At 40.5% G+C, this 19,461-nt stretch overlaps 1 protein-coding gene across 1 annotated transcript in view; it reads left to right on the plus strand.

Moving 5' to 3' along the window:
• NKAIN3 (sodium/potassium transporting ATPase interacting 3) overlaps window positions 1-19,461 on the plus strand; it is a gene marked incomplete in the record, with an annotated part of 447,880 nt that overhangs the window by 304,175 nt on the left and 124,244 nt on the right. The window contains 1 exon segment of the mRNA XM_034762991.1: window positions 13,036-13,233. Within this exon segment, the coding sequence (XP_034618882.1) occupies window positions 13,036-13,233 (198 nt within the window).

Consider the following 19,461-nt stretch of genomic DNA (forward strand, 5'->3'; position numbering starts at 1 on the left):
TATTATTATTATTATTTTATTTATTATCTGTAATGTATAGCCTGATTAATATCCCCTAAGGGACCATGGGAGTTAAAGATACTCAGCACCCTGCAGGATCAGGCCCTACATCGTGAATTTCTTTCTTCTGAGACACAATCTTAATATTCTTTTTATATCTATTATGTTTCAACAGGAGGTTTATATATTGGGTTTTGTTTTCTGTTTTTAACAAATAGGAACAAAAGTAATTTTAATCCCACCTGTCCTTTTTTTTTTAATTGTGCCATGCCTGTGCTTATAAAAAACAGATGATGCTGAACTACTGTTCTTTCCTTTTTTCTAGACACTGTCAGTATTATTTCAAATTGGCAGCAAAATGATACCATAATTTAAAACATTCATATGTTTTTATTCCTCTGAAGTATTCCAGGTCCATTTCTATTTATTAGAGTGGGATAGATTACTACTTGGATGATAATGGATTAACGACAAGTATAAGAAGTTAGAAGCTACATGGATCATTAGGCTTCAGAGGTTTATTCCTCTGTAAAAGTGACCAGCTGTATATAACTCATATTAGCAGGAATATTAAAAAAATGATCTAGACTTTAATGTTTCTTAATGGGCCATTATATCTTTTTTATATTGGAATTTATTTAAAAAGACATTCCTTGGTAACGTGCAGAACACAATTGGTTAGAAGAGCTTTTAAAACCAGGGTTTAGGTCAGCTTAACTATGGCACTCAGGAGTCTGAATTTTTTCGCACCTTTGACTTAGCTAGGTTGGCCTAAATTTGAAGTGTAGAGCAGGCCTAAGTGTGCAGAAAGAAGAGACAGCAGACTGCCAGTCCTGCTTGGTGGCTTCCTAAAGACACTACATTTTTTAAGTCCTTAAAAAACTAGGTTCACTGCGGGGAAGGAGACCAAAGCCCCGAGGTAAGTAGGGGAGTGGGATACTGGGAGGAGAGCGCAAGGGGGAGGACTCCTGCCTCATACTGAGAAAACAGGATGATCGGTGAGTTATCTTAAGTGCCTATACACAAATGCAAGAAGCCTGGGAAACAGGCAGGGAGAACTGCAAGTCCTGGCACAGTCAAGGAACTATGATGTGATTGGAATAACAGAGACTTGGTGGGATAACTCACATGACTGGAGTACTATCACGGAGGGATATAAACTGTTCAGGAAGGACAGGCAGGGCAGAAAAGGTGGGGGGCTTGCATTGTATGTAGGAGAGCAGACTGCTCAGAGCTCCAGTATGAACCTGCAGAAAAACCTGAGTCACTGGATTAAGTTTAGAAGTGTGAGCAACAAGGGTGATGTCGTGGTCGGAGTCTGCTATAGACCACCAGACCAGGGGGATGAGGTGGACGAGGCTTTCTTCCAGCAACTAACAGAAGTTACTACATCACAGGCCCTGGTTCTCATGGGGGACTTCAATCACGCTGATCTCTGCTAGTAGAGCAATACAGCAGTGCACAGACAATCCAGGAAGTTTTTGGAACATGTAGGGGACAATTTCCTGGTGCAAGTGCTGGAGGAACCAACTAGGAGCAGAGCTCTTCTTGACCTGATGCTCACAAACCAGGAAGAATTAGTAGGGAAAGCAAAAGTGGATGGGAACCTGGGAGGCAGTGACCATGAGATGGTTGAGTTCAGGATCCTGACACAAGGAAGAAAGGAGAGCAGCAGAATACGGACCCTGGACTTCAGAAAAGCAGACTTTGACTCAGGGAACAGATGGGCAGAATCCCCTGGGAGAATAACATGAAGGGGAAAGGAGTCCAAGAGAGCTGGCTGTATTTTAAAGAATCCTTATTGAGGTTGCAGGAACAAACCATCCCGATGTGTAGAAAGAATAGTAAATATGGCAGGTGACCAGCTTGGTTTAACAGTGAAATCCTTGCTGATCTTAAACACAAAAAAGAAGCTTACAAGAAATGGAAGATTGGACAAATGACCAGGGAGAAGTATAAAAATATTGCTCAGGCATGCAGCAGTGAAATCAGGAAGGCCAAATCACACTTGGAGTTGCAGCTAGCAAGAGATGTTAAGAGTAACAAGAAGGGTTTCTTCAGGTATGTAAGCAACAAGAAGAAAGTTAAGGAAAGTATGGGCCCCTTACTGAATGAGGGAGGCAACCTAGTGACAGAGGATGTGGAAAAAGCTAATGTACTCAATGGTTGGGGTTTTTTTTGCCTCTATCTTTACGAACAAGGTCAGCTCCCAGACTACTGCACTGGGCAGCACAGCATAAGGAGGAGGTGACCAGCCCTCTGTGGAGAAAGAAGTGGTTCAGGACTATTTAGAAAAGCTAGACGAGCACAAGTCCATGGGACCAGATGCACTGCATCCGAGGCAGCTAAAGGAGTTGGCGGATGTGATTGCAGAGCCACTGGCTATTATCTTTGAAAACTCATGGCGATCGGGTGAGGTCCCAGATGACTGGAAAAAGGCTAACGTAGTGCCCATCTTTAAAAAAGGAAAGGAGGAGGATCTGGGGAACTACAGGCCAGTCAGCCTTACCTCAGTCCATGAAAAAATCATGGAGCAGGTCCTCAAGGAATCAATTCTGAAGCACATAGAGGAGAGGAAAGTGATCAGGAACAGTCAGCATGGATTCACCAAGGGCAAGTCATGCCTGACTAGCCTAATTGCCTTCTATGACGAGAAAACTGGCTCTGTGGATGAGGGGGAAGCAGTGGACATGTTATTCCTTGACTTTAGCAAAATTTTTGATACGGTCTCCCACAGTATTCTTGCCAGCAAGTTAAAGAAGTATGGGCTATAAGGTGAATGGACTATAAGGTGGATAGAAAGCTGGCTAGATCATCGGGCTCAATGGGTAGTGATCAATGGCTCCATGTCTAGTTGGCAGCCGGTATCAAGCGGAGTGCCCCAAGGGTTGGTCCGGGGGCCAGTTTTGTTCAGTATCTTCATTAATGATCTGGAGGATGGCGTAGACTGCACTCTCAGCAAGTTTGCAGATGACACTAAACTGGGAGGAGTGGTAGATACAGTGGAGGGTAGGAAAAGGATACAGAGGGACCTAGACAAATTAGAGGACTGGGCCAAAAGAAATCTGATGAGGTTCCACAAGGACAAGTGCAGAGTCCAGCAAAGACTAGGGACCGAATGACTAGGCAGCAGTTCTGCAGAAAAGGACCTAGGGGTTACAGTGGATGAGAAGCTGGATATGAGTCAACAGTGTGCCCTTGTTGCCAAGAAGGCTAACAGCATTTTGGGCTGTATAAGTAGGGGCATTGCCAGCAGATCGAGGGATGTGATCATTCCCCTCTATTCGACATTGGTGAGGCCTCATCTGGAGTACTGTGTCCAGTTTTGGTCCCCACACTACAAGAAGGATGTGGAAAAAATTGGAAAGAGTCCAGCGGAGGATAACAAAAATGATTAGAGGGCTGGAGCACATGATTTATGAGAAGAGGCTGAGGGAACTTGGATTGTTTAGTCTGCAGAAGAGAAGAATGAGGGGGGATTTGATAGCTGCTTTCAACTACCTGAAAGGGGGTTCCAAAAAGGATGTATCTAGACTGTTCTCAGTGGTAGCAGATGACAGAACAAGGAGTAATGGTCTCAAGTTGCAGTGGGGGAGGTTTAGGTTGGATATTAGGAAAAACTTTTTCACTAGGAGGGTGGTGAAGCACTGGAATGGGTTACCTAGGGAGGTGGTGGAATCTCCTTCCTTACAGGTTTTTAAGGTCACGCTTGACAAAGTCCTGGCTGGGATGATTTAGTTGGGGATTGGTCCTGCTTTGAGCAGGGGGTTGGACTAGATGACCTCCTGAGGTCCCTTCCAACCCTGATATTCTATGATTCTATGAAATCTGAACATAAGCTTGCCTATTTTGCAAAACAGGAAACAGATTCCTGAGCAGGTGGCAAATTAAACAAAGCAAAACAGCTGTTTTTCCATTTAGGCAGCTAATTTGCCTGTTTTTCAAATAGACCCACAAATTTCATATGCTCACTTTAAAAAAAAATCTGACATACTATGTTGGTCAATAAACAAAATAAGCAGAATACAGTACTTGCCTTATTTGTCCACTTTCCTGGGCTTTTCATCAGTTTGGCTGCATAGTTTAATTTTTTAACAAAAAATTAAAAAATAGCCAGTTTTATTGCCTACTGCAGTAAACAACCAGTACTTTCTACCAAATCTGTGAATGGGTCCAAACACCTGTTCAATTTATGAAACTAGGAATAATTGGGCTGACTGCTGAAAAGCTATTTAGTATTTTACTTTAAATGTGTCTGCTCTTTTCAGAGAGATTCTTCAATATCCCCCATGTAAAATACAGGACATACCTGCTAAGCATGTAGAATCTTTCAAAACAAAAGAAATTTTCTAAGTAGATATGTCTTTATTCCTGTCTGTATAGCTATGTATGAACTATAGATTAATAGACAGAAGTTCTGTAAATGAGGTACATTCAGACCAGCAGTTATGCTTCCGGGGGAGTCCTGACCCCACTTCCATAGTTGTGGAGCTGACTAGTGTCATGACTACAAAGCTAGCTATGTATCTGTCCCCTCATCGGGTCTCACTGAGTGCACCCACTCAGATGTCAGGCCTTGTGCCTTCACTTCTCCTGGGATGGAATCTCACAATTCTTCTGTGTTAGACTGGGTCCTGGGCTACAGCAGGAGTCACCCTCCCTCCCCGTGGAGTCTCCTATTTTTTGAATGTTAAAATATGGTATCCCTGCCCTTCCCAGTGCAGCTCTCCATTCACAGCAGGCTGCAGTCTCAGCTTCCTCCCTCCCCCTCTTTCCCGTTGGTAGTGGCCAAGGGAATGCTGGGAAATATAGTTCTTTCCCTCCTCCAGGGCTGGCTTTATAGGCAGGGAGCTAACCAAGGAACTACAGCTCCCAGGGCCCCCGGTTGGTTCTCAGCTCCCAGGCTGGATCCCTGCTGCCCCTGCAAATGGGCTGCCCCAAGCACGTGCTTGCTTTGCTGGTGCCTAGAGCCGCCCCTGCTGCCTGCACACTTCAATAAACTACTTATCAACAAACATTCCTAACACTCTGTCATAATACACTTCTTATCAAAAGGTACCCAAATTCCGAGTTCTCTTTCAGTGTCAGTTTGTTGACTCTTTTCTTCCCTCCTCCCATTCTGATTAGCAAAAACTGCAAGCATGCAACTAACATACGACCTTGCCTCCAGAAGCCCTGCTTATTCAAATTAACCCTTAACTCTGTGGTGTTCATTTTGATTCATGGTGGCTGAATGCACACAATGTGGTTGCAATTAGATTGATCAACATCTGGGGTACACATACCCCTCAAATCTGGGGCAATGTTGTACCCATTTAAAGAATGCCTCTGCAGTCAGGACAGAGCCTCCATTACAAGCTTGTGGACCCTCACTCCATGGTTGTATGATTTACTGCTTGCTGTGTTGCTATGAGGATGTCTCCGAAATCACTCTCTTCATACTTTTTTCCCAATTACAGCCAGAAATGTCTGTACTATGTGGAAACCACCCATACTTGAGACTATTTTCTGAAATTCCTCCAGGTACGTCCACTGAATCTCTTTGGACTTACAATATACAGTGTCATCAAATGTCAACACGTAATCTTGCCCAAGTATCCAAGACATCTTGCTGACATTCTTCTCTACAGTGAAAACTCTATTCCATTCAGTAGGTTATGCTGGCAGCATTGGACAGTATCCAACAGATGTTACTGTTGGTATGATGATGAAATCGTCACATTAAAAAGCTGTCCATCCTGGTACTTGCTGAGAATTCCCCTTTTCAAACTCAACATCAAATAGCTTGTTTGGGCAGCATCTTAGAACTATCCATTGCAGATCAAGCTTGATGGCTTGTCAGCAAGCTTCCACATCAACATACTGATTACTTTTTACTTTTCTCACAAAATTAGATGTAAGGGTCTACCGTGACAATTGTACTTCAGTATGTCTTGGCATGTTGCAGAAGTTTCAAGTCATTGTGTTTGCAGTGCTGTTTCCTGTGTCTGAACCCGAGCACTATGCAAAAGCTGCCTTCCAGAACTGAGGGATTCTGACAGTGATAGACTACCATATCTAGCCGAAATGAAAACATCTTTTGTACATGTTTTATAGCTGTAATACATGAAATACGCTTTTTTTTTCCAGAAATCACACTGGGTAAGCGGATCATAAATTACACATATAGACAAAACAACAAGCAGAGAATATATTTGAAGTAAATTTTCCATAACAAAATCAATAGAGAATGAAATCAATATATAATTGTACACATGTTAAAAGAGAGACGTCACTTTGACTTTTTCAAGAAATATGGGACAGCAATATGACATGATTTACAAAAGCATCCATAATTCTAAAAGAATATGCATAATATCACATCCCATCCCCCAAAATCACTCTTTGGGGGTTAAGCCTTCCATAAAAATGTGTTAACCCTATTCTGTGAAGGCTGGGGGGATGCTACAAATTTAAACAGTTTTCCATTTGGGCCACCAGACTGCTACAGCAGTTCTGAGATTGCAGTTGTTGGCACAATTTGATTATTTAAAGTGCAACAAGTTAAGTCTCATCTTCAGTTTTACAGATGGCTTTTTCCTGAGTTGAGCTGAAGTCAAATATTTAGATTTAAGGCAAAAAAGGAGTAATTAATATTCAAACTATCAGAAGCCGGAACCATCATCATTGCTAATGCATATGACAGCTAGTGACAGAAGTGCCTGTTATCCACAGTGCCACTTTCTTAGTAGAGTCTGCCCAGTGCTTCAAAATCAGTCGGTTCAGCTGTAATGAGGAGGGACAGAGAGTGAGTGGTCAGATGCAGCATTAACTGGGATCAGAACCTGTGGATTGAGGATGTAATGGAGTGGAAAACTAAGATTATTCTGCAAATTGTAGACCTTGGCTTGCAGCTGATGCTCCCTCTCCAGGGTAGCTATACAGTTAAAGCAGGCTTCATTAACACTGGAACACATCATTTGCATTTAATGGGGATTAATGACTCTTTGAAATTAAATATTATGGAATGTGCAGGCTTTTTGTTCAAGCCAACATCATCGCATCAAAACTGCAAACTTAATTGAGTGCATGGAATTAGGACAAAATATTCTTTGTTAAAGTCCCTTTTTTCCTGGAATTATGTACATTATAATTATTTGCCAATAAATTCTTTGAATTAATGTCTTTCCTCTCCACTTGTGAAAATGGAAGACTTAGCTGGGGAAACTGATCATTCTTGTTCTTTTCAGAAAGTGGTATGGGACTATTTATTGCACTGGTGTTATTTGCTAATAAAGCATCAGATATCTGCTATGGGTGCACAAATAAGAGTGAAGATAAGATCCCTGCTGTTTATGCCAAATCTGCCAACTATAGGCTCTTGCACCTTCCTGGGAAGCTTCCAGTACTGGCCACTTTCTGAGACAAGATACTGGATGGACTCTGCATCTGATCCATTATGGCAATTCCTATATTCCAGAAGAAATCACATTCTAAGCAGACACGATGAAGAAATGTGAATGAGTCAGACAAAAAACAGTGTGTCTGACCCACAATTCTTGTTGGTCTCCTCTGGGTATTCTTCCCCCATTAAGGTTGCACAAAGTCACCCAAAATGAGAGCCTTGATAGTTAAGGTTCCAACAGTTGCATTAACTTAGACACATTGCACAAACCCCGGTGCCAACTCTGTCCACATATCTATTCTGTCCATGTACCATCATAAGACCTAACCACATGAGCCACACCATCTGGGGCTTGTTCTCCTGCACATTTACTAATGTGATATGTGCCAGCAATGCCCCTCTGCCAAACCGGACAGTCTCTATGCAAAAGAATAAATGGACACAAATCTGACATCAGGAATCATAACATTCAAAAACCAGTAGGAGAACACTTCAATCTCTCTGGTCACTCAATAACAGACCTCAAATGACAATTCTTCAACAAAAAAAACTTCAAAAACAGACTCCAATGTGAAGCTGCAGAAATGGAATTAATTTGCAAACTAGATCCCATCGGATTAGGCCTGAATAAAGACTGGGACTGGTTGGGTCATTACAAAACCTAAACTTAATTTCCCCAATACTAATTTCTCCCTACTGTTACTCACACCTTCTTGTCAACTGTCTGTAATGGGCCACTCTCTTACCACTTCAAAAGTTATTTTTCCTCCCTTGGTATCCTGCTGTTAATTGATTTATCTCATTAGACTGACCTCACACTTGGTAAATCACTCCCTCCTTCTGGATATTTATACCTGCTCCTGTATTTTTTACTTCATACATCTGATGAAGTGGGTTCTAGCCCACAAAAGCTTATTCCCAAATAAATCTGTTAGTCTCTAAGGACTCCTCGTTTTTTGGTTGTTTTTTTTTTCTGATACAGACTAACACGGCTACCACTGAAACCAATCCTAAAGCACTGTGCCTTTGCACTCTCTCTTTGGATTCAAGGTGTGCTGTTATATAGATGCATGGAGTCCGGTACACAATCAGTAGTAGTAAGCTTGAAAAACTGCATACTTTTGTAAAAAAAACAGCAATTTACATTATATTACCTTCTGGAAGACTGGAGTGTCTTGAAGCAGTTGCTTAATGGCTGTTTTTAACATGAGAAAACTGTATGTGTTGTATATTGAAAAATTGCAAGCATCCTCTTGGACTTCCCTAACAAACATTTAACTTTCATATAATACTGAAAGGAGTAAGCAATCAGTGCTACAATCTAAGCACCTTCCAAAGTGGTAGTTTTGTGAGCAGTTCTGCAGAAACACCCAGACTAAATTACAACGGTACTTATAAGCTGTACATTGGGAGAAACAGTTTTTGGATTTTCTGGTTCCAAATTTAAGCAAAGCACTTTAAGCATGTTCTTTATTTTAAACATGAGTAATCCCATCCCTATTCAGCAAAGCACTTCAGCGTGTGCTTAAATCCCACTGACTTCAGTGGGATTTAGACACCTGCTGAATGTTTAGCTCACTAGGGATGGGATTATTGATGTGTTTAAGGTTAAACACATCTTTGCTGAAACGGGGATTTATCCCATGTGCATACACTTTATAGATCTGGATTAAAATGTAACACTGTGCGGTGCACTTATCTAAGGCAATGCAAGTGCTGAGACATTTGAACTGTTATTTAGATGCTTTATTGTTTAACAAATTTTCCACAATCTTGATGTGTGGCATCTGAAATGAGTTGTGTTGTTTCAGTATTGTATATGTTATGACATACACATGTGAATTATTTGTTCAAAATGATGTTCATATTGCCTCCTCGAAAACCACAACACTTTAATTGTACCTAAAATGCAGAGGTCATTACGGCTCTGTACATGAACACATTTTGCTTATTGTTAAGATCACCTAGTTTAGAAGCTTTTTCGAACAGGGATTATCATATTATAAGCAGGGCCGGCTCTGACTTTTTGGCCGCCCCAAGCAAAAAAAAAAAAAAAAAACCCTGAGGTGTGGCCAGAGCGCGGGTGCAGGGGGGCCAGCTGGGGGGAGGGAGGGAAGGGAGCGGGCGGGAGAGAGAGAGAAGGGGGCAGCCAGGGCTACAGCAGGGGCGCTGCCACACGGCCCCTCCCACTGTGCCGCCTCCAACCGCCTGCTGCGAGGGCTCCGCTCCGGTCGGCGGGGAGGGAAGGAAGAGGACTGCCCTGCAGGGCTCTCTGGTTCTCCGCACTGTCGCCCCCTGCAGGGCGGCCGGAGTGGAACAACAGCAAAAAAAAAAAGCAGTCGTGCCGCCCTAGGATTGGGCAGAATGCCACCTCGAACAATCTGCCGCCCCAAGCACCAGCTTGCTCAGCTGGTGCCTGGAGCCAGCCCTGATTATAAGTAGGCTTAGTAGAATTAAATTTTTATATACTTTTGAGGAATAATACCAATATTTATTTTTAAGCATTTTTTCCTATTTTTATCTATTTACATTTTCACAGTTGTGGAAAATCATTGGGGAGTTCAGACAATATTTTAAGGATAGTAGAAGTTGAGATTCAAATCGTTAAAGCACTATAATTGTTAAAACACAATCTGCCAACATCAGATTTCAAAATAAACAAAGTTCCTTAAATCATACTCTAAGTTCTCAAGCAGCATTTTTCTCACTTTGACTTTCTTTATGGAAGATATTGTTGGAAATATTTTTGTCTTTTTTTGTGTGTGTGATGAAACTGATGTTTAGTGACATTTACCAATAAAAATCGAATCCTTCTAAGTCTAATTATAAGTGTTTGTATAGTGTCTAGCTGCGCACAATGGGGTGGGTAGGCAGTGCTATCAAACAAATAATTATTAGTATTTTTTTATAATTTATTAGCCATAAACAACATTTTGTATGGAAAAGTAAGAGACACAGAGTGGATCAATGTTCTTTATCTCATTTCATCTTTGTTTTTATTTGACTTTCTTTATTTCAGTATAAATACTAAAACCACTAGTTTTTTTTTTTAAAGGATGGCATATCTGACTCATTATATAGCTTAGGTGTTTCCTAGAGAGAAGATACACTTTGGCTACTGCAAATTATTCATTCTTTTTTCAGGCTTTCATTTATTGATCAGTAGCTTAACATTTATCAGCTGTAACATTGCCACTTTGTGGAGTGACATATTAGAGGTCAAACTAAAGCACCATGTGATTTTTTTGTTAGTTTACACTTATAAGACACTGATCTCTGCTGGATAATTATTTACCTTTTGCATCTGCTTTGGAGAACCAGGGTACGGCACTCTGGCATTCATCCTTACCCACAGCTGCTGAACAAAAGTAATGATACAAAAAGTGCCATGATCACATCTTTTGTACATCAGAGCAGAGAATTTGATGGTGATATGGGAGTTTCCTTCTCTCATTGTACCATCAGTGGCTTGAAAGTCAGATAGATTTCACAAATGTCTCCTCTTCCATTACTGAATGAAGGATGATAATGGCCAATGACATCAATGGGCCTTCTTAAGCACATGCTAAAAATTAAGCATATTTGTAGGTGCTTTGCTGAATAAGAATAAGAGTAGAGCTGGATGACAAATTTTAAATTTAAAAACATAGTCAAAATTTGCAAAACAAATCTGGGAGAACTTTTCCAAATTTTCATCCATCTCTAGATGAGATTAAGGACATATGTGTGTTTCCTTCATACGGTTTATTTTTAATGAAGTACTGTACATAAATGTATTGGCTCCCTCTTGTAAAAAAAAAATTGTCTCTAATGGTAAAGTTCTTTTGCAGATCATATTTCTGGCTTGCAATGATACATAGCTTCAGAGTTAGTTTACAGGGTAATCCCTACTTAATGTTGTTCTTCCTGCACTATGCAGAAAAATAGGCTAACTATTATGAAACAATTAGGGTGAAATTCACCCCTTGCATGGAGGTCGAGTAGAAGGCCCATACACCACTTAAGTTCCACTTAAGCCCTCAGGGACTCAAGGCAGAAAAATCCTTAATAAAGTTCCCACAACCAAATATGGAAGGGGAGACTTTTCCATGGCTTAGTAGCATAAAGAGAAAAGCCCATCAGTAATGTGTAATAAAATAACAGGGATTATTGCACTGAGCAAAACATAAGAAACTGCCAGTTATTGGCTCTTGCTTTTATTTATAATTATATTTTACCTAAGCAGCATTGTCTGTCAAGTTTTATTTCAATTCAGTAAGATATCACCCTACCATGAGTGCAAAATTTTCTAAAATGGAATCAAAGAATGATGTTCAAAGGCAAAAGACAGATATCTCACCAAATCTAAATAATGACTTGGCAACTACATAAGATGTTATATAATGGCAAAAATCCTGCTATCTTTGTTTGGTATGGACCTCTTCTTCCACAGAAAACTACACTTGTAGGGCAGATTAATAAGGTTCAGTAGGTGAGCCTGTAAAAGTATACGTGCAGCAGCCCACATTTGTACCCACAACTAAGCATGGATATGCCTAGAAACTGTGATGCTTTTTTAGTACAGCCAGAAGACAAGCATTTTTGCAGGCACAACTGGAGCTGTCTTCAAAAATTTGTTAGAATTTTGCCACTTTTACTGCTGTGCTGAGCAATGAAGGTGAAAGTGAGTGGGTGAAAATATGCATGTTATACTACACTAAACATGTTATACTGATTGATTTATACAAAATAACAGATATTTCCACTAGACCTGTTGCCTCAAATGCATTCTGTAAAGGTTTATTTTAGATCTTATCCTGTAGAAATAACATTGGGTCTAGGCTATGGTTTCTCAGCCCATGCATTGGGATCCAAAATTGGGTCACTTGAATGTTTCAAAGAGTCACATGGCAGCTTCTCTGGCTTCTGTCCCACAGGGTTGGCTGGGCTCGCCTCCCTGCTCCAGGCACAGCAAACCTTAGAGGTCCCAGCACCACTCAGATTAGGCCAAGCCGTCATGATGACAGGAGCCTGGGTAGGCCAAATTTGAGTGAATGGCCCTGCAACTCCCTGAGCCAGGTCACAACTCGACTCATACAAATTTAATCTAGTCATGGGGGCAGGGCCAATCTGAGTGGCATGGCAACCCTGGAGGTTGCAACACCCAAAACAGAGAGCCAAGGCCAGGCAGCCCCACAGCACAGGAGTTGACACTGTAGGGTGAGTGTCGGGCAGGACTCAACCGAAACCACCCCAGAGCTTCCACCCTTTACTGGGTCATAACAGGCCATAAACATTTATAAAGAGGTCCTGAGTCCAAAAAGGTTAAGAACCACTGTTGTAAGTGACTGTCACCTTTACCTACCAGAGGAATAAATGCATTCTGGAGACACTTTCTAGTAAAGTAATAATTAGGTTGTACTTTTGTACTCCAACTTTCTTTTGGACAGGGACTATTATTTGCTCTATGTTTCGTAGAGTATCTAGCCGATCATGGCCCCAATAAGATTTTCCTCTCTCCTTTTCAATGGTCTGCCTTCATCTTAGACATTATTTATTTATTTATTTTGCTTAGTTTTGATTTTATAAGTGAAATTACATTATTTCCTGTTTTCATCTTTAATGCTGTGACAGACGAGGATTTCATTCCTTTTTCTCTCTTTGTCTCCTAGGAAACTGATCTCATGACCTTTAACATTTCAATGCACCGTTCCTGGTGGCGAGAGCATGGGCCAGGCTGCATACGGAGAGTGGTGCGCCCTTCAGCCCCTGGGATCCTAGACGATTACTCTTATGTCTCTGTGACGGGCTGCATCATTGACTTCCAGTATCTCGAGGTCATTCACAGCGCCATCCAAATATTACTGTCTGTAAGTTTCTATTTTCAGTTACCATCAGATTTTACCACTCCTATATTCTTCTTTATTATGCAGGTCACATGCTATTATTTCTGTTTACTGAGTGGATGACCAATAACAGTACAGATTTTAAATTGCATAGTTGAGTATAAAACTTGCCATTTGAAATGTACACTGATCTCATATGCTCATATTTCATAACAGCCCTACATTGGGAACATGAATGGTTCATAGCCCTAATGCTGGCCCTTTGTATGGAAGTGAATTTCATCCATAGCAATTAATGCTCACTCATTAGAACATGTGCAGAAAGGCAATACTTCATCCAGGTCTGAATATAAATCTATTTTAGATAGTAAATAGCTTCCTAATGCAAACAAACAACCACTGAAAAAGGTTAGGGAAATTGTAGTAATTAGAGTATTATTATATCTTTTTTTTATGACAGTCTGTATCCTTCTGTGAGAATGGAGGTATCCAAAAATTTTACCTTGGTGGGCCACTTACTGCAGTTACTATATAATTACCGTACCAGCCTGAAACTGCACACCATTTAATATAATATTATTGTGCCATCAAGAGAAGCCTATTGTCTATTAGATACTGCAGATTGTTCTGCTACTGGACTCTGAACATTTGCACTACTGAAACTAAAAGGGCCATTGGGGGAACAGAGAGAACGGGACCTAATTTCTCAGGCGCAGTAGAATAGATTTTGTTTATTTAGTTGAAAATTGCCCGCAAAATATAATAATCATAGTTTTGTACAAGATCTTGGTATATGTGTGTGTAGGAGGGCGTTGAAGTGGACAGCAATAGGTTACAGCTACTGAGCAAAAAAGAGAGATGATCCTGTGAAATTGTTTATGGCAAAGTAGAATTAAAATGCCATATTAAAGAAAGAAAGAAAGAAAGAAAGAAAGAAAGAAAGAAAGAAAGAAAGAAAGAAATTTTTTTCTGGCNAAAGAAAGAAAGAAAGAAAGAAAGAAAGAAAGAAAGAAAGAAAGAAATTTTTTTCTGGCAGCTAGTTCTACAAGTGGAATGTGCCTTTCTGGAGCTTGCAATATGGTTAAATTTCATAACAATTTTATGTAGCAATAGTAGTGCAACAAACCTTTTTATAATGTAACAAAAATTTTATTGGCATAACAAATCATTTCATCATGCTAACTCTGGTGCAAATAAACGGGAAGGTAAACACTTTTATTTGATAGGGAGTTAGATTATCTGTAACATGAAATCCCTCAAGGGGTAAATACTGCATATCAGTCCAGGAAGATATTTCTGCTTTTCAAAGGTTCTTTTTACTTAAATATTTTAACTTGTATATAAAAAGGAACAGTTTTATATGCACAAGATAGTGCATCTATGACCATATTAGACCCTGCTTACCTCATTCCTTTATCTCTAGTGCAGTGCAATCATCTGTGATGCTTGCTGTATGCATTAGAGTAGTCATCATTGAAGAGTCATCTTCTGCAAACAGTTACTAGGCCAGAGTAATTTAAGGTCTGAACCTGATGCTGAACATTCATTGATATCAATGGGAATTGCAAGTACTCAGGATTAGGCTCTTTTTCCTATACTAACTAGAGAAATCCAATCATATTTTAGAGTAGTGTGGTAACTGCTGTAAAGGATGACTTTTAAAAGGGAACCTTGGTAGCATTACACAACAATACATTATTCTATGTACAGTGCATGGTAAATTTCCTATTGATGACCACATCCTTATACACAGTGCCTTTAATTTTTAAAAAGTGAGGTATGTTCTCTATGCTGAGTGCTGGATTTTGCAGGGAACAAATGCTGGTTGCATAAGTGGCAGCAGCTTTAAGCATGTCTGTAGCCCTTAAACTCTTTTTGGGGGGCTATTTGGAGATAGATGTTCTTACACAAAACTGGAAATGTTAAATGGGGAGTGGGAACTGGCTTTTATAAGACAATCTCTGAAGTCCATAGAGAGTCTTCCATTGACCTCAGTGGGCTCTGGATTAGACTCAGAATGAGCCATTTTATATGGACATTAGGAAAAACTTTAGGTCTAGGTTGAACATTAGGAAAAACTTCCTAACTGTCAGAGTGGTTAAGCACTGGAATAAATTGCCAAGGGAGGTTGTGGAATCTCCATCTTTGGGGATTTTTAAGAACAGGTTGGACAAACACCTGTCAGGGATGGTCTAGATAATACTTAGCCCTGCCATTAGTTCAGGGGACTGGACTAGATGACCTCTCAAGGTCCCTTCCAGTTCTATGATTCTATGATATATGTGTATACACCAATCTAATGTTTAAAAATGTTTCCTTATGGTTCTAATCTCCTCTCTTCTTGACATGAAGGAGAAGGCAATATTTTTACATGACACCCAGTGGTACCAGTGAAATTTTCTGACCACACAATGTCAAGTAATCAATGTTGGACTGACCTCATGGATTGTTATTCTTGTTAATATCACTTCTGGACGAGAGCTACTTCCAGTAAAAAATGAAATTTGAGATAATAGTGCATATTAATTCACAAGTTTTCTATGTAGGTTCTTATATCGTGCTCATCACTGTAGTATCTGAGCTTCTTCCAGCAATGCATTAAGTGATGTGACAAATACCTGATGCATGGTTTGTTCTCTCATTCTCCCCTACCTGACGGGGAGGGTATTGTATATGCAGTAGAATGTTTTCCTTTTGCTACTGGTTCTTCTTGTCTTTTTGTTTTTGTTTTGTTTTTTTAATGTACACACTGCTTTGTCTTAATAATAGAGAAGACAAGGGCAAAGACATGTGCCTTGCGTGTGGAGTGGAAGTTGATGACGTTTGTGAATGTCCTTAGATCCTGGGGAAGATCATTCCACAGTATCTAACCAATGCTCCAAGTTCTGTGGTCACCATACAGACAAGCTTTACCTTTATCGTAGTGGCGTAGAGTTGTTGTGATGCTCAATGTGACGATGCCTAAGTTCCTTTATGAATCTAGGCCATAGCTCCCATTCATATGAAAACTGCAGCGCCTGTGAATCATGCTGAATCTATACTCAAGGATGTTTCCAGCCCATATATTATTTTGTAAAAATATACATTTCAATAAACTTCTTGTTGCCCTCCTGATTATTAAAGTCACTTAATTTTTTAGTCCGATTTACACATTTAAACAAAGACAGACAATCTTAAAATAGAATTAAATCCTGAAATGTTAATTCTTGGCACTCTTATATCTAAACACAGGGTTCTTCAAAAGCACTCTTAGAATATGTCGACAGAGTAGCTGATGGTGTGATTCTCAGCACAGTGGACGTACCTGTGTTGGCGCTGCAGCAGCACAGGGAGTAGCTCTGACTAGTCACCTGAATACAGTCCCATCTGAACCCCTGGGTACGTACTCAGCTGGCTAGCCTCAGCAGCTGTCTGTGCGGCCCCAGCCACAGCCACTCGGCTATTTTTAAGTGTTAACTTGATTAGAGGTAGCAAGTGTCCAGTGCTTGAATTACCAGGTGGGGTTGGTGGGACCAAGCCCCTTTACTACACTTTTAGAGGCTACCTCATATCTGTTTTATGGCCCCCTTACTTCTCAATACTGCTTAAATTAAAGTAAGGCACTTGATATTCAGACATCCCCCCACACTTTTTCCCCATAATTTGAGCACTGTATGTGTGTCTGTCTACTTGGCCTGAGAATCACACCTCCCAGCTGCTGTGTAACTCTCAAGGTATGTCTGCACTGAACTGGGGGAGGTGTGATTGCAGCATAGGTAGACATACCCAAACTAGATCAAAGCTAGATCGAGTAACAATAGCAGTGAAGCCTCAGCAGCCTGGGCAGTATGAACTCAAGGTCCTGGGTGGGTGGGGCTAGCCCATGTAGCCACCCGTGCTGCAGCTTCGCTGCTACTATTACTCAAGTCAGCTTGGACTTGGCTAGATCCATGCTAGCTTGGGTATATCTACACATGCTGCAATCACACCTCCCAACTGCGGCGTAGACACACCCTGAATTAAACAGTTCTGCTCTCCTAAAATCAATGAGAGTTATACCACTGACTTCAATGGGAGCAGGGTTAGCCCAGTGCAGAATGCTTTGGAAAATCCTACCTTTACCGTTCATAGACATATCATCCAAGCACCTGCAGAGTCTAACAATTTTCATTAACTACTTAACTGAATATTTCAATGTTTTGTTGGTTCATCCATGAACATGCAATCATCTCTCTCAGAAAGATAATCATTTCCTCTTGTTTTATCACACAACTATCTGCTCTCATGGCCATTTTTCTTCTGAATGTACAAAATGTCACTTCCATAAGAAAATGATAAACAACATGATCTGATTACATTAGTTCTGGAAATCTGTTGCTTTTCTCCCTCATCAGTACATCATGGTAACGCAGTGCAATTGCCTTACTTTATTAATTATTTCTGTCTCGCTGCTTTCAGAGAATCTGTCAAACATTGATTATTTAATATTACAGTGAATTATGACATTTGGTGGATTTAAATACTATTTCATCAGAGAAATGGAATTTAATTAGAAACCATATTCTGCACAACAGCCATTATAATGGAGGATCCGAGATTCATGTAAATAATTAATCAAAACAAACATGATTGTCAAGTTACAGCAAGAGATTAAAAGCAAGACAATAAATGATACTGGAAAAATAGTTGCTTAATGAAGTTCAGATTGTTGACATGGTCATCATCCTGATCCCTAGATTCAAATACATTTTAGGTTAATTTGAGTGGCTTTTCATGAGTGCCATGCATCAAGAATTCTCTTCTACACTCCATGTTAAAAGCTCCATTAGCAAAAGAGCTAATGATATCAGTATATAGTGTGATTCCTCTGAGGAACTGCAGCAGTCCCTCTTATTCCCATTAGTTATAGCCCTGGTATTTTTATAATTGGTATAGGAAAAGATACTAGGCAGCACATCATTTATACTGTTCTCAAAAGAAAATCCCTTTAGGGAATGGCGCCATTGTTCAACCTGGAGCTAAGGTCTCTTTCCATTTCCCAGAATGACTCATGACTGATTAGGAAAGCCAATCAACATCAGTATGTTAGAGTAAAACATGAGCTAACTGGATGTGAAGACCTATGGAAAATGTACATGAATAAAATGTACTTCCCCTTTTGATATTACATCACTTTGTGAATTTCAGCTCATTACTTTTGTCATCTTTATTGTCTAGGTTGGAAACAGTTACTGTGTCACTTTTCCATAATGAACAATTGTACCGGGGCACAGAAAAGCAAGTTAACAATGCTGAATGCAGAGCCGACTTTCAACATTATACCAAAAGAGAGTATCAAAGAAAAGCATATGTGTAATAATAATAATGAAAAAGACATGACTAATAGCCATGTGAATAGCAGTTGGCCTATGGGCTTCTCAAAGATTCATTAACAGCTTTAGAGTGTTCAACAGCTGATAATTTTTTTCCAGCCTGAGCAATTTTGCAGTAGAACTACAGAGCTCCACTAAGGAACTATGACTGCAAACAGAAGATTTTGTGAAAACTGTGACAGATACATCAATTTCCTGAAATATCTTTGGGGGATCTTACTGTAGTAAGTTTATGTATCATTGTGGGCCAGGGATTGCATATAATTCCATGTGGGAGGGTGACCCCAGCTCCTAGAAGTACTAAAAACAGTGTGTGATGATTAAGGCAAATCAGCCAAGTTGTAATCCCCCAGAGAGGCTCACACCTCCTGGAGAGGCTCACATATATAGAGAGATTCTCCAATGACCAACAGACAAAGAAAGGACTTTTGGATGAATAGCCTCACTTGGGGCCTTCTTTCTGATCCAGCTAACGGATAGGACCTTCTGTCCAATGGGGGCCCCAATCCTTCCTGTGAAAGGTTGAAAGGACTTTGGCTTACCAAGGCCCCATAAGACCGTTGACCCTAGGCTATGGCTCTTTGGCTTCTGACTCAGTGCTCAACCTTGGCTTCAGCTCCTGTTCCCTATCTGAACCAGGCTCTGACTTTCAGCTCTAACACTTGTCTCCTGACTTTGTATTTGCCCATTGGCCTCGAACACCATGCCGATGACCAAGCCAGACCACCCACGTCCCCATCGCTGGCCCCAGTCTTTCACAGACCCTGATGTAGTGGTGGTGCACACCGTCTTGTGCAAAACGACAGTTTGAGCAGCCTGGAGTGGTCCTTGACCCAGGTAACAGTGGCTTATATCCAATCAACTTTAAAAAAAGGCAAAGTCCATAAACATAACATAAAAA

The sequence above is a fragment of the Trachemys scripta genome, chromosome 2 (assembly GCF_013100865.1).
Source record: "Trachemys scripta elegans isolate TJP31775 chromosome 2, CAS_Tse_1.0, whole genome shotgun sequence".
In the NCBI taxonomy this organism is placed as follows: Eukaryota; Metazoa; Chordata; order Testudines; family Emydidae; genus Trachemys; species Trachemys scripta.